At 55.7% G+C, this 15,707-nt stretch overlaps 1 protein-coding gene across 1 annotated transcript in view; it reads right to left on the minus strand.

Moving 5' to 3' along the window:
• Positions 1–5,712: 5,712 nt before the first annotated feature.
• Positions 5,713–15,707, minus strand: part of LOC113983062 — a 62,409-nt gene continuing 52,414 nt past the window's right edge. The window contains 2 exon segments of the mRNA XM_039387306.1: positions 5,713–8,249; positions 12,507–12,595. Of these exon segments, the coding sequence (XP_039243240.1) occupies positions 8,023–8,249; positions 12,507–12,595 (316 nt within the window). The 3' untranslated portion in view covers positions 5,713–8,022.

The raw sequence follows: 15,707 nt of genomic DNA on the forward strand, positions 1-15,707 counted from the left end.
GGAAAAGAGCCAGGATAAAATAATTGTTTAAACACTGGCACTGGGCCTGGCCAGAGGGACCCGGGGGATGGAGAGAGGCCAGGCTGGGGTGGCCTCAGAGGGGCCGTGGGGCTGGTGCTCACTGAGGGGGTGGGGACACCCCAAATCTCTGCAGGGGTTGCTAGAGACCCCCTGAGCTTCAGCAGGGGGATGTGTCCCATCGCCCTGGGGTGCTGAGCAGTGGGGGAGGACACTTGGGTTCTAACAACATGAAGCACCCACCAACCACCGTGTGGAGCTCCGGGCTCCACATTTTCTTATTCCACCCTCCCCAGTGTATTTATTGATTTACAAATTCCCTACACGCACTGCTGGGCAAGGAGTACATTGCAGAGCACAAACTAAAACACAAATTACAAAAGGAAGGGGTAGACACGGGAAAAAAACAGTATTTTTAAAGTATTTTTGAAGGTTTTAGCGGTACAAAACCCATTTTCTTCCTGCACCCCAGTGGACTATTTCATGCACCCCTCTGTGGGGACCACGGGGTTGGAGTGAGACAGCCCGACCCCCTCCCTACCTGGCACCCATGAGCCCCTTCCCCGTTCCCCCTCTTTGCCCCCACCGGATGCTGCCCTGCACAAAGGAGCCTTGTCTGCCTCTTCCTCTCCTCTCCCCCCATCTGGCCGCTCTCCCTCCCTGGCGCCCGTCCCGTCTCTCTCTGCAGAGCAAAGACCCTCCTTCTCATTCATCTCTGGGGGGGTCCAAGCCCCCACGTTGCCCTTGCAGCTCGCAGGGACCCCCCTGGCTGTGCCCTGCTCTGGGGGTGATGGGGAGGGTGGCAGGGTCCCCACCCCCGACCTGGCACCCCCCCACATCCTGGGGACCGCTCGTGCAGCTGCCACTGGAGGGAGTGGTGGGCACTGCTCCCCAAAGCCCTCCGGTGTCACAGGGGTGTCCTTGCCCTCTGGCACCACTCGGCTTCACTGGCTGCCTTTCCGGGCTGTGTCACTTGGGGTTCACCGGGGAGGGCTCCCCTCAAATCCCGAATCAAATCCTGATGTGTCATGAACCGTGTGGGAGAGGAGGGGAGTTCCCCCGGCTGTGTCTCTGCTCCCCAGCGATTTCCAAACCTTGGCCAGCGGGATGGGCACTGTGACATCCACACTCCTGTCCCCCGCGAGGGGAAACATGCCCCAGCACAGCGATTCCATTCCTTTTCCTTCTTCCAGATGCTCTGGCAAAGCTCTGGATAGTGTTCACGTGGAGAGGGGGTCCAAAAATCGCCTCCCTAAACTGGGCATGGCCACTTTTGGTACGTGCCGAAGGGACAAGGACCAGGCAGGCAGAGCTGGGCACTGGCAGCCCCTGAGCACTGCCCGGGAACATTTTGGCCACGAGTGGCTTTTCTTGGCTGTTTTTTTTTTTTTCTTTTTTTTTTTTTTTTTTTGGCTAGGGTTTTTCCTAAGCTCTGCCTCTGCCCCAGCTCCCTGGGACTAATGAGGGCTGAGGGCATCCCTTTTGGGAATTAGCCCTGCCTGGCTCTGTGCTTCCAGGGACTCCCCAGGGATGGGTTTGGGGAGGCCAGCACTGGGTTCTGGGGGACAGAGGCAGTGTCAGACACAGAGACCAAGCCATGGGCTGGCTCTGCCACCAGCAGCTCGGTGACAGTCACCGTGGCAAGTCCCACCCACAGCACCACAGGGACCACAAAAAGTTCCAGGAGGGCAGGAGGGCACCGGGGTGGACACACAGCAGTGTCCCCTTGGAGCTGAGCCCCTCCAGCCACATCGTGTCCCAACAGCACTGCCTGTGGAGTGTCTGCCTGGTTTGACTTCACCCCTCCTGGCATCGCTCTCCTTCCCTGCCCTCTCCCAGCTCCATGACTTCAGGTCCTGGCTGGCTCCCCGGCACTGATCTCCTCCGGCACCCTGCCACCAGCACGGCTGGGAGGAGGGCTGTGCCCTGCGGGAAGGACAGACAGACAGACAGACAGAGTGTTCTCCCAGCAGCTCCTGCCGCCGCACAGCAGAGGCCACTGCGAGGTCACACAGGCTGCGAAAGGGCAAAATCCCACCACATCCTATTTTGTCCGGTCTCCCACAGCCTGGAGAGCGCTGAGGGCTGGTCCTGCTCCTCCACGTGATGGATGAGGTCTTGGCAGCTCCCGAGTCCGGACGGAGCCGGCCAAGGGCAGGCAGTGCCCGCCCTCCGCCCTCTCCTTCACCGCGGTCACGAGGTTTCAGTCAGCAAAAGGCAGATTTTCTTCCGTCTACGCACACGCTTTATTATGATTATAAATAATAATAAATCAAAGCGCCAGGAAGTGGATTTATCGAGCAGGAAGGGATGTGGAGCATGGTGAGACACCTCTCTCTCTGACCCAGGAATGTGAGGTGTGAGAGGAGCCAGCTGCGTCAGGGGAAAATAAAATCCCAGGGGATGTGATGGGGGGGCTGGAGGAGAGCAGGGCAGAGGGGCTGTGGGAACTTTCCCACAAACATCCCAGCTACAGACATCCACTCTCCTTGCCTGGCTTTTTGCACCCACTGCTCCAATGGGTCCCTTTAGGACCTTTTGTATCCCAAGTGCTGAGATTTCCAATTGCTTTTTGACTGCATCTGCTGCCCTCCCTTCTGAGGCGTTTATAGGAGGAGAAGCCCCCCACTGTCACTGGCTCCCAGGATTTTCTTCTGCTCAGGGCAGGCTCCAACTCCCAGTGCCTGTGTCGAACCCAGGACAACCTCCTGGCTGCCTTTGGGGACCCCAAAGGAAGGGGTGAGAGGCAATAATTTGAAAATTCAGCTTTTTTGGTGATTTTCCCCGTTTTGTGCTTTGCTGGGTGAAGTCATGGCTGGAGGAGCTGCCTGATGGGACTCACCCCGTGACCACAGCCTGCTGCAGGATGTGGCCAAGTGACAGGTCAGCTCAGCTCAGCTCACAGATCCAATGGGAAACTGGGTTGGCTCAGTTCCTTTTTTTTTTTTCTGTTGTTGTTTTGGTTTGATTTTCAAGGTCAATTGGTCCCAAAAAATGACTGCTGTGAACAAGGGCCCTACAAGCTGGTGACACAGGGCCATCACTGCCTTTGGCATCTGGATGCTCCAGCCCTGCCAGGAGCAGGAGGTGAGCTGGGGACAATCCCCAGTGGAAGGACAAGGGGCATCTCCACCACTGTGGGACCTGTTCCTGGACCAGCAAGAGCTTCCAGCTCTGCTGCCTGTGGAGCAGCCTGGGGTTCCCTTGGTCCCATGCCACGGTTGTCACCTGGGAGGGTGACAAGGGACAGCAGGGAGGGGGAAAAAAGGTGCTGAGCTGATCCCAGAGTGGGGGAAAGAAGGAGATGGAGGAGGGGGAGAAGTAGGAGGGCAATGGGATGGAGGACACGAGCCCCTTCTGGCTGTTGAGGCATGTTCAGAGTATTCTAGGATGGATATCCTTGCCCAGACACAAGGTCCCCCTCTGCTTGGTGACTGGGTCACCTCAGAGTTTGCTGGTGAACACACACACACACACACTCACACACACACACACACACACACACCAGGCACGCCTGCTTTGGGGGGGATACAGCCCCTCACACCCCACACCAGGGGCTGTAACCCATGGCCCCACACCAGTTAAGAGAGTCCCTCAGTCCTTCCAGTGGCTGGAGGTGAAAGACCCCCCCACACACTTCCCACTCATTCCCATCCCGCACCCATGACCGTCCCCTCCTTTCCAAGGCCCAGGGGCGATGCCTCTAATGCCCTGATGGTGTCTCAGCCCCAGCAGCTGCCGGGGGCTCCGTTTTGCCACCCTATTTGCATCCTTTTCATCAGGGCTGTGATCGGGGCTGTGTTTCTGCCGGCCTCCCTTGTCTCAGCACCTCAGCTCGGCAACTCCTCCCTCTGCTCGCTGGGCTGGAATGAGCGTGTTCCTGCTGCCGCGTGTCCCCGTTAATTAGCACGGCTGACCGGGTTTCCTTCATCAGCGCTAATTGGCCAGGTCTGTGGCTGTGCCTTTCTCTTCCCGGCTCTCGCACTGCCCTTGGGTGATTTTAGTGCGAGAGAGAAAGGAAACGGAACTCAACGTGCCTCCTCTGCACACATCCTTCCACGGACACCCGCAGCTGGGGACACGGGCACACCGTGGGGCTCAGGGCACCGGGGAGGCTGCGACTCCTCAAACCACAGCTCTGCAAAGCCTCTGTTCCCCACCAGTGGTGACCATCCTCTCCTCCCCTACCCACAGCCCCCACCACCAGGCTCTAGGTGCCCAGTGGCATCACCAGCAAAGAGGGCAGCGATGCCCAGTGCCCTGGGACGGGCAGGTAGTAGGGACAGCCCGCAGGTGACACCTGGAAGTGCTCAGCCCTGCTCCTCATCAGCTGTGGGTCGCTGTGATTGATCCCCACCATCACCCTCCTTGAGCTGCCCCTACTGTGCTCCAGGTGACCCTGTGTGGAAGGGACAGCAGCTCCTGGGCTGGGGGCAGAGGGCACGATGTCACGGGGGCCCCACAGCACCAGGTCTGTGCCCTGTCACCACCCTGCCCCCCGTGGCCTCCCCTGTGGTCTGGGACCACCTGCCCCAAAGGAGGATGCTCTGGTTGGAACCCCCTCCCACGGGGGTGCACACGTGTGTGTGCCCAGGACTGTCCCCATGTGCACGGGGAGGAGAGGGGGGCTGGGTCTGAGGGGTGCAAGGGAATCTGGGGAGGGGGGTGTCCATCTCAGAGGTGCACGGGGATTTCCGGGGGTCTCCGTGGAAGTGCAGCAGGATGGGGGGAGTGGGGTCTCTGTGGGGTGCAGGGGGATTTGGGGAATGTCTGTCAGTCAGCAAGGGAGGTTCGGGGGACGCTCTCTGTATGTGAGGGCAGACTCGGGGATTGCTGGGGGGCAGCGGGTGGAGGCCACAGAGCTGCACCTGGATGGAGACATGGGTAGGGAGGGATGGGAATACAGGAAGGGGGAGCTGTTCTCTGCTCAGCTGGAGCCTCCTGTGCTCTGCTGACAGCAGGGACCAGCCCCAGCCGCCTCCCGCCCCCATCCCCGGCTCAGTCTGTCTGTCTCTCGGGGCTGCTCTGCCCCCGCCTCCTCCACCCTCCCCCTCACATCTGGCCAGCAGCAGCTTATTTTTCCCTCCAGTTACGACACCCTGAGCCACGGGATGTTTTTCTTCAGCGTGTGTTGGACCCCCCACAGGGAGAGGGTGGGGGGATCTCCTTGGCCGGGGAGCTCTGATCACAACTCCTGACCCTCCTCCCATCCACCCTCCCCAAGCACAGAGAGGGGAGCCCGGGCTCCACGAACAGGGAATCATCCCGGGCTTGGGGAAGGGAGAGTGGATCTCCGCTGGTGATGGGGAAGGTGATGGGATGGATCCCCACTGGGTCTGGAGAGGTATGATCAGATCCCCCCAGGACTGGGGAACAGTGATCAGATCCCTGCCAGTGATGGAGAGGGGCAACTGGATCCCCTTGGGTGTGGGGAAGGGGCTGTAGCTGTGGACACCACCATCTCCTCAGTCATGACCCACAGCCGTGTCACCCTCCACTCAAAGGCCTGGAGGACCAGAGGATGGGGGTGCCCCAAAAGCAGCCCTAGGGGACATAAGATTTGGGGTGCCCCAAGACCATCCCCACTGCTGGAGCCAGGCTGGGGTTGATCCCTCCCACCCCCACCAGAAGCAGCAGAAATGGGATGGACAGGCCCCATCCGTGCCTCCCTCCTCCCACTGGAATAAACACCACTTATTCAGAAGAAACCATTTTATTATTTTTTTTTCCCAAAGAAAAAAAGCAATATAAATATTAGAGTATAAAACTTGCGTGTAACACATCGACATTGGTCTATATGGGTATAAGAAGGATATAAGCATATATATAATATATAAGTATAATTCAATATTAGACACATTGAAAGGGCAAACGTGTTTTCATTTCACGTACACTCGGAGCACAGACCACATGGAAAGAAGATACAGAGAAAATTGAAAATACTGATGTCCACAAGTTAGTTACTGCAATTAAAAATAACACACCACTAAATACACAACACTCACTACGCTACCTCAGATTGCAGATTAAAAAGAAAATATAAAGACTACGATTCAGCTACAGCATTTCTAGAGGGAAGGGGGGGCAGGTGGCAGCTGCAGGGGACAGGGTGGGAACCGCTCCCAGTGCAGCCAGAGCTGGAGGTGGCTGGATCCGGATGAGACACGGAGGATGCTCCTGCTGCCCTGGGTTTGGGGAGGGGGCTGGGGTAGGGTGAGCCTGGCTGAGAGGGCTGGATCTGCTCAGGTGAGTTACGTGTTAGTGATTAAAAAAGGAAAAAAACAACACACACCCCCTGGGAAACTCGGTGCGGCCCCTTCCTGGCCACCCCACAGCCCCTCTCCTCACTCTGGCTACACAAAGCCCCCCTCTGCCTCCCTGGAGGGCTCAGAGCTGCTTTGCTATGGGAAGCTGGCCTGGTGCAAGGATGATGGGCGTGTGGAGAAACTCTATTCCTCATCCTTTGATTCTCTCCGTGGGGTGGAAAGCCCAAAGCCAGCGGGAGCATCACTTCTTCCAGGCTGGCCCTACACGGTCCCATTCGACACTCCCTCAGTTATTGCCCCCAGTTTTGCAGCATCACCCCCTGCTTTTGGGTCCCTTCTCTGAATCTGGTCCCCAAACGCCACCAAAACAACCATCACTTACTCAATCACCAACTCTGCACCAAAGCCATGCACGGGCAGCTCTGCGGATCCCGCCCCTTCGGGCGAGACCCCCCCGAAACAACCGCCTTATAAAAAACTGCCCTATCACCCCAAATTACCTTTTGGGGCCCAAATAAGAAGCAAGGAGTTTCCCCACCCCGCCTGACCCACCCCACCCCCTCCCACCCCTTCCCCCCGAGGCAGCCCCGGCGCGGGGGCTCGGGCGGCTGCCGGCGCGTTCACACCACGCTGCGTGGGCATGCGAGGACTCCTCCGGGTCCGTGTGGAGCTACTGCGCTAGTGCAGGTGGGAGGTGAGGGACGTGCATGCAGACACTGTGCAGAGACGGGAAGCGTCGTCCCCGGGTGTCCCCTCGGGCGGGGGACCCGGCCGGGCACCCGCCTGGCCGCAGGGGAGCGAGGCTCTCTTAGCCTTAATTCCATAAGAACATCGACTGTACATATAAATATTTACTGCAAAGAAGGTTTGAGATGTGTCTGCTCTTCGGAGACCCCTAGAACCGCCGGGGCAGCTGCCGCACACCTCGGCAACGCTCCTTTTATCCAATTCCCTGCCTCTCAGACATCGGGAGGGCTTTTTACTTTCTCATATTTCAGGCCATTAGTGGTTACACTTTAAAAAAAAAAACCAAACAAACAAAAAAAAAATGTTTAGGATGCAGCTTTGCCATATTCCCTTTGATTCATGCAATATAAACACTTGTTGTTTTTTTTCTGGGTGACAGGTAAGCAGGAACTGAAGCACTCCCTACCAACTTCCAAATTCCAAAATCCATCACTATCATTATCTGGGGCAGGGCGGGGGGGGATGGGGTGGGGTGAATTTTATGAATGGAAAATTTAAGAGCGAAGAACTGGAGCGTGGGCTCTAAGCTAAGAACTTCCTTTTCCATTCCAAACAAAAAATGATTGAAGGGCTACATAAATTAAAAGATCCACGTTAAAATTATTTACATTGGGCAAAGCCGAGCACAAAGCCTCGGACTACCTGGGAGCAAATCGGATCCAAAGACGTGGCAAAAGACCTTCCGCCCTTGCATATTCTAACACCCGAGGGATCGTATAAAACATTATTCACAGGGCACTTGTTTGTGTTCGGTTGAGCTTCCAGATTGGTTTCCATCACGAGGTCTAAGAGCAGCGAGTCCCTGCTCCCAGACCTGATGATGACCAGATACATTCGCAGCATTTCCTACTTTTGCATCACAAAAAAAAAAGAATAAAAAAAAAATAAAAAATTCACATTCGTCCTCCGGCCTGGGCTGTGGGGTTTTTTTTGGGGGGGGAGTGCTGGAGCCGGCTGCCCTGTAGCTCTAAGGTCTCCTTCTTCTTCTTCTCTACTTCTTCTCCTTCTTCCCGGATTTCTTCTTGTTGCCCGCGGCGGGGGCGGCGTTCTTGGCGTCGCGCTTGCCGGCGGCGTTGGTGAGGGTGGCGTTGCTGCCCGGGATGTAAACGTTCTGCCGGTAGTCGGGGACGTGCTGCAGGGTGAACTGGGGGCCGTAGCGGGCGCTCAGCCCCATCGTGCCATTCCCGCCGCCCAGGGTCGAGTTGCCATCAGCAGCTTCTGTGGGGAACGCCAGAGGGAGGGGGCAGAGAGGAGGGCACGTTGTTAAAGCCGGAGCCCACCCTGAGCCTCGGCAGCCCCCCCGGGGCATCAAACTGCCAAACCCACACCTGGGTGCCGCCAAGCATCGCACCGTGCGTGCCGGGGAGTGCGGCACAGACACCCTCCCGCCCCCCCGAAAGCGCCCAGGCATGTTGTGCAGCCGCAATCGGTAGTAATGCATTAAGGGAAATCCGATATTTATTTATTTTTCCGCCGCGTTTAAAGCCCTGCCCCCGGTGTTTCTCCAGCCAGGTTTATTCAGGGGAGCAGGGCGCGGGAGAGGAGAAAGACAATCTCCCCCCTGCAATACCGCCCAATGGCTCTAGGAAGCCGAGCACGAAGGAGATCCGTGCCAGAGAGCGGCTGATGGTCCAGGTCTGGGGGCAGGGGGAGGGGAAGGCAGGTTCGTTCCTGTCGCTATGCAAAGCTCCAGCACGGAGAGAGAGAAAGCAGGAGCGGGGAGGGGCTCAGGGCCCCCCCGGGATGCCGGGGCTCTGCTGGATGGTGGAGACCAGATGGAGGTGGGGGATGCGTGGAGGCAGGGGGGGAAACGAGCAGGGGGGGATGGTAAAGCTCAAGTGATGCTGTTGCCATGAGCTGCTGCACGATCTGCTCCGGTGCAGCTGCCTGTGCGTGGCTCAGGGGGGGATCCTTGCACAGCCCTGCTCAGAAATGATTTGCTAAAACCCAGTCTCTGTATCAGAGGTTCCCATCTCAGCCCTTAAGTGCCTCATGCTCATGGCTAAGGACAGGCTCTCCTGGGAGGCTGGAGAGACCCAGCAAGGCCACCCAAAGAGCCCAAGGTAGAGCCCAGGGGTGCTGCTCCCCCCTTTAACAGGCAGGGACACTGCAGGAATAAAGAAAAACAACGAGCAGAGATGGTGGGCTGGTCCCCTCGTGTTTCTCCTCACTCCAGATCAGCTCTGTGCACGTCTCTGTGTTGCTTTTGCTTTTCCCTAAGCAGATGGGGGTGACTAAGCCAAGCAGAAAGCTGGACAAAAAGCTGGACCACATCCCACCAGCCCCCTGAAACATGGCTGTGTACACATTCCCTCGCAGGGGTCAGAAGTATGAAGCAACTGCAGTTTGAAAAGTTACAGCTGCTCTGCTGGAGCAGGAGGAGGGAAAAACACAGCGAGGCCAAAAACAGGCACAATGTTGTGCACTGGGGTGGGGGGACGTGGTGCACAAACACAGGGACCCAGCGTGGGGAAATGCCATTTCCCTTTCCCCTGGGGAAGAATTCACTGCAGGAGGATTTTTCCAGAGTCCCCATTAAATGGGTTCCAGACCCAGCAGGCCTTTGAAGACCTTGGGCTGGGGAGATGCATGTCTATAAGCAGGAGCTTAATTCATTAACAACCAACTCGACCCCACACCCACTGGGTGTTACAAATGATCCCCATGGGATGAGAGGACTGAGATGTGCAGGGATTATCTCACAGGTGCACTACAGACTCCAGCCATGAGGAAGATTGCTTTTTCTGGGCTGTCCCAGCTGGAAACAGCCCAGTTAGAGGCTTGGTGGACTTGGAAACTTTCTCCTCCCTGGGTATTGCTGCCCTGTGTCCCCCCTGGGCCATCCCAGATGACCAGGGCTCTGAGCAGGGAGGGGCTGGGGGCTGCCAGCACCATTCAAGTCCTCATGAATTAATTTGCAGTCTCAGCACAGCTTTCACCAGGCAGAAAAAGCCACTGGTGAAGTTCCCAGCCTGCCCGTGGGTCCTGGGTAAGGGAGAAGGGCTGTTTCTAGGTAACACTGACATTAAGGCTGAAAGGAAGAGAGAACAGGAACAATAGAGGGTTATAAATGGGCACCGAGGTGCTCTTGCCAAGCAAGGCACTTCAGCTCTTGTTGCTGGAAAGGTCATGCTCAGCCTTTACCAGCAGCCAGACATTGTCCCAAACGGTCTTGAGGAGGAAAACAAGAATTTGGGCTTCAGCAAAAATAACCAGCTCAGGGTTCCATCCCCCAGAGGCAGCCCTGGAGCACGTGCTGCTGCAGCTGCTGGTGGGGCTCTCAGGAGACCCCAATTTAGTGTGTCTGCCCTGCCTGAGGGGGAGAAGGATCTCCTCGGGCTGCCTTTCCGTCTGCTCTCCCACCATCTCATGGCACCTCTATAAATTCCCACTGGAAGCCAGAGTATTTTAAGGACAGGATGTCTGCCCTTTAGTGTCTGGTGTCCTGGAGCATCTGTGCTCCTTGGCATGTCTTAGCAGCTGCTTCTGCCCATTCAGATTGCTAAAAACACTGGCTTTTCATGTCATTCCCAGCTGCAAGGGAGGAAAATTCAAAGGAAGGATGCCCAGGAAGGGAGACAGAAACCCTACAGGAAGGTCACAGCCCTGTGGGGAAATCAGCTCCCCAGGTACTCTGACTTGGGAGGGTGATTTAACCATTTAATCCTTGGAGCAGATGGATCACACAGGCTTGGGATGGCAGGGCCAGCTCTGCCTCTTGCTGAAGTGAAGGATAACACCTGGCACAGGGTATGGATGCATCCAGGGCATCGCTTGTGTCACTGTGTCCCACCTGCCACGGAGCTCTATCAGAGAGCTCAGTAAGAGATAAGGATCATTTAAATAGCCAGGAAACATCAGCCAAGGATGGGCAGCACAAAGTTTAATGGGCAATTAGTGCTGCCCCTAATCAAAGCCTGCTCCAATCAACACCATTGGCTTAAAGAGAGAGCAGAAAGAGAGGACAGAGAGCAGGGCTGCCATGAAAACACTGTGCTAGTGGAAAAAACTTGTGCTGTGTCCCCATCCATCCATCCAGCACAGAAAGGAACGGGAAAGGGCAAGAAAAGGATGGATAAGGAAAAGCCATTATCTAGAGGATGGATCTGATTTACATCAACCCCCTGGGATGACTGAAGCCGTGGGAGAGGTCAGGGCTGTTTGAGGCTCGTGGACTGGGGAGATTTGCTGAAATGGGGCTCCGTGGGCTCCGTAGAAGTCTTAACTTGGAAGGGAACCCCTCAGCTCTGATCCTGAGGACTGCTGGAGCAGCAGTCAGAAAAAAACAGCTTCATTTGCCAGCAAGGAAACCGGATCTGGAGGCCCTGGGTGATGATAACCACGTGCAACCCCCAAAGGCTGTTTTTCCATGGTCTTTTTTTCAGAGCAAAGACACATTTTCACATTGTTTCTTTCCCTTGAGTGTAAACAACTCCCTTGCCTCAGACCTTCGTCCCCTTCCCCAGCCAGGGCAGCTGTCTCCAGGCTGCCTGGTGTCTGAGGAGCAGCAAAGTTCAGGCAGCAGCTTTCCAAGAAAGCAACTCCAAAGCCATCCCTCAGATTCCTTCCCTCCCAACAGCTCAAAGGAAACATCCTAAGCATCTTGCACGGGGTTTTAATGGCTGTGCTGTTGCTTCTATTTTTAAATCAAGGGGGGAAAGACTTGGAGGTATTTATAAATAAAGGCTGTACGAAAACCAGCCTCTTTATCTGCGGTGCTGCACGGAGTGATAATTGTACTTGTTTTATTCAAAGCCATGGAGACTGTGGGTGTGTGGGAACACCCTCCCTGCCCACCACTTCCACACAGCCATAAACCAGAACAAACCGACCCAAAATGACCCCAAACCACCCCCCTGTGACTACAACTGCAAAGAGGCAGCAGCAGCCAGTGGGGAAAACCTCTGTGAGTTCATGGCTCAGCAGAGGAACCCAGGGAGCTCCTCTGGACACAAGGTTTGTTGGGAATACTGACTCAGGCATTTACTGTTTCCCTGGCCCTGCCACATGCAGAACATCCAGCCTTTCTACCTCCTCACCTCACAGCAAGTTGCAACACAGCAGTTTCATTTTAGTTTCATATATTTCAATGAAATATATACCTATTTATATATACCTATTTATACAGGTATATATAAAAGTATACCTACTTTTATAAACCAGGTAGCTTATAAAAGATCACCTTAAGACTGGCTCTCACATGTAACACAACCACATCACGAGCCAGGTGACGTTCTGCCCACTACACAGGAAATAAAGTTTGAGTGGGAGAGGTGTCCCTGTCTACAGCAATCTGCCTGAATCCTTCCTGACCCCCTCCTCTGCAGTGCTTTCCCACCAGCTTTGGGATCTGCTGAAGAAGGACTCTTGAAGCCAGACAAACCAGTCCCACCAGCATCTTATCTAACAGCATGAACCCGAGATGCCCCTGCAAGAGCAAGTGTCGTGGTTTTCCCACCCGTGATGGACACCAACCGTTTGCTGAAGCCAGGATCATGGCTTGGAGCACCTCCGTGTCAAACTGGTTGTTGGGCCAGGCTCCAGCTTCCTCTCCATTCTGGGAGCTTTGGGAAAAGAAAACAAACAGCAAGTTACTGCAGTTCAGTCTGGAGGAGGGGGTTTGTCCACTGCATGCTTCAAACCCTTCTATTAAATAAAACTCAGGAGTCAAGAGCCTTTCAGAGGTGTCCATCCCTCACTGGGCTTTTGAAGAATAACCACAAAAAGCACTTGGGGACTCAGTGATGCTTCCAGCAACACCCACCTAACTCCTGCTGACTTCAGAGGCTACAGCCAGCACCTCCTCACCTCAAAATCCCACCAACACAGAATCAGAGAATCACAGAATGGGTTGAGTTGGAAGTGAACTAGAAGATCATCTAGTTCTGACACCCCTGCCAAGGGATATTATGTAATCCCTTCCCAAAAATATACTGTAATATGATAAAAATTGCTGTCCTAAATCCCCAGAGGTGTATGCACCCTTGTACAACCAGATCCTCTGTTCCTCTTGCAGGCTGTGTGAGTGGATGCACCTTTCAGGCTGCAGCTCCATTCTGCAGCTTCGTTTGTAAGACAGAGGGTGAGAAAAACCCGTGGCAATGGTGGGCTTTGGGATCATCATGGAGCCAACTGCCCAGCACCACAGAAGGTGCTCTGAACAGAGTCCAAGATCAGCTGCCAGCTCTGCAGAGCTGGCACCAAACGGTGCTGGGGAGGCTGGAGCAACAGGGAGAGGAGAGAAGGGAAGTGGGCACCTGCCTTGTTTCCCTGGGACTGGCTGATGGGGGTGCTGAGCATCACAGATCCGCCTGGGAAAACTCAGGGGATGCTGTCAGGCTTTGGCTAAGGAGGTTCTGTGACTGAGGTTACAATCAGCAGTCTGTGTGCAGTCTAACAAGCCCTGCTTTCATCTTTGCCAGGTGTCAGCTGTGCTCAGCCACTGCTCACTGGTCAGGGCTGTGCTCACAGGGCCCCTCCAGAGCCTCCACACTTCCTAAACATCTCACCAGCTTCCTGGGTCCCCCTCTGCTCTGTCCCTGAGTGACCTCATCACTCAGAGCACCTCTCCCTCCTCTCCCAGCTCAGTGCTCTGACCACCTACAGCTCTTGCCACCCACTGGGATGCCAAGATTTGCCCCTTGGTTGTGTGCTGGCTCCCTTGGAATGAGGGCTGCTGTGCTCTTGCAGCTGGGAGCTCTCCTGAAGTGAGATGGGGGGCACTGGAAAGCCCATTTCCCAGGAAAGTGTTCCAACCACCAGGCTACAGGGCATGGAAGTGGCCTCCTCCACCGTTGTGTTCCCAGCCCTTATGCCCAGGAGCTGCCAGACCCTGAAGCACTGCTCAGACCCAATGCCCTGCTCAGACCCCAAAACCCTACTCAGGCCCTCAATTCCTGCTCAGACATGCTCGAGCACCCGACACCCCCAGCTCTGGGATCTCCTGCCTGAGTGCTCAGCACCCCACATGTTGCAAATGCCAGCACGGGCAGCGTTGGTGCCAACTCAGTGCCATGTGCTGGGCAGCAGATGGGCTCCTCACTGCCATGCTGAGCACCCCACTGCCCGAGTGCCCCTGCTGCCTGTGCCTGCTGCAGCCCTCACACACAGAACAGGCTCAGTATGGACATTTTGGAATTGGGATGGACCCACAGGCACATCCTTGGAGGTTGTGTCTGCCACAGTGACCTTGCAGTGTGGGCAGCTCTGTGCCCAGCTGCATCCCTCTCTGCAAGGAGAGAAGCCTTGAATGCAAACAAGCTTTCCCTGCCCCTGTGAAATTCTTCCCTGTGAGGGTGGGGAGGCCCTGGCACAGATTTCACAGAGAAGCTGTGGCTGCCCCATCCCTGGAAGAAGTGTCCAAGGCCAGGTTGGACGGGGCTTGGAGCAACCTGGGCTAGTGGAAGGTGTCCCTGCCCCTGGCAGGGGGATTGGAGGAGATGATCTTTAAGATCCCTTCCAGCCCAAAGCACTCTGGGATTCTATAATATATGTTCAAACCCCCTTTGAAACACAATATCCGACTGTAAGGATGGGGGGGGGGGGGCTGTCACAGGTACTCTGTGGAAAATCTGGTCTTCAGCAACTTGTCCAAAGACATGCAGGACCTGTGCCAGGACCACACAACACCTTCTGTATCCCCTGGCTGATCCATCCCCCGCCGCTGTGCTCACACCCGTCCATCTTCAGAGGATGCAAATAACCACTAATGTAGCAGAAGCTGCCCCGGCACGACCCTGCCAGCAGCATCACTCCTGAAATACCTGCTGTCTGCCGCATCCCAGGGCGTCCTGAGCACTATTTATATCCCTCCTGAGCGCCGTGTGTGGTGGCACAGTTTCAAGGAGGCCAGAAATGAGGCGTGCCCGCCTCCCTGACTGATCCCAGCGCTTGCGTGCTGGGGGTGCTGAGGCTCCTCGGCTGTGGGTCCCTCTGCCCTGCCCTCAGTGCCCTGCCAGTGCCATGCAGGCAGTGAGGACAAGGTGGGGACAGCCCTGGGGCTGCAGTGACCTGTTAATGTCACAAAGGGGGCTGGGAATAGAGCCCTGGGCGAGATCCAATGAAGGACTCAGGAACCTGCACTCCATGGCAAACCACAACTCATTCAGCCACAAGTTAACCCCAGCAGCTCCTGCCCCACCCCACCCCCCCGTTGGAAGCCAAAGTTCCCAGGCTTTTCAGGGCTGCAGGAAAGCTGTCCAGAAACGACCCTGAGCCTCCTAGGTGCTGGTCCTGGCTCTGGGAGCTTCCCCAGTATGATGGTGGCACCCAGGGATGGGGGAAGAGAAAGTAAAAGGAAGTGCCAAATACATTTTGGGATTTTTGTGACTGTAACATTCCGGTGGTTTGAACTCTGTTTTGAAATTAGAGGCTTTGGCTTTGGAGTGCAAATGGGAGTGAGGGGGACAGACAAAGCCCTACATCCCCTTATTGTCCTGTGGGATCACAAAATCAGACTGGAGAGGGATATGAATCATAGAATCCTACAATGATTTGGGTTGGAAGGGACCTTAAGGATCATCTAGTGCTCCCAGCTCTCACAGTTCCAAGCTGAAGGAGCTCTCCCAGCCTCTCCCCCCCTTCCTTGGGCTCCAGCGTTCGGATCAGTTTGGTGGCTCCCACATGGCCCTGTTTTTGTTGCAGTGGGGAGCCCAAAGCTATGCCCAAAACTGGGCA

The sequence above is a fragment of the Pipra filicauda genome, unplaced genomic scaffold (assembly GCF_003945595.2).
Source record: "Pipra filicauda isolate LSUMZ 115617 unplaced genomic scaffold, ASM394559v2 scaffold551_size315643_pilon, whole genome shotgun sequence".
NCBI classification, from domain to species: Eukaryota; Metazoa; Chordata; class Aves; order Passeriformes; family Pipridae; genus Pipra; species Pipra filicauda.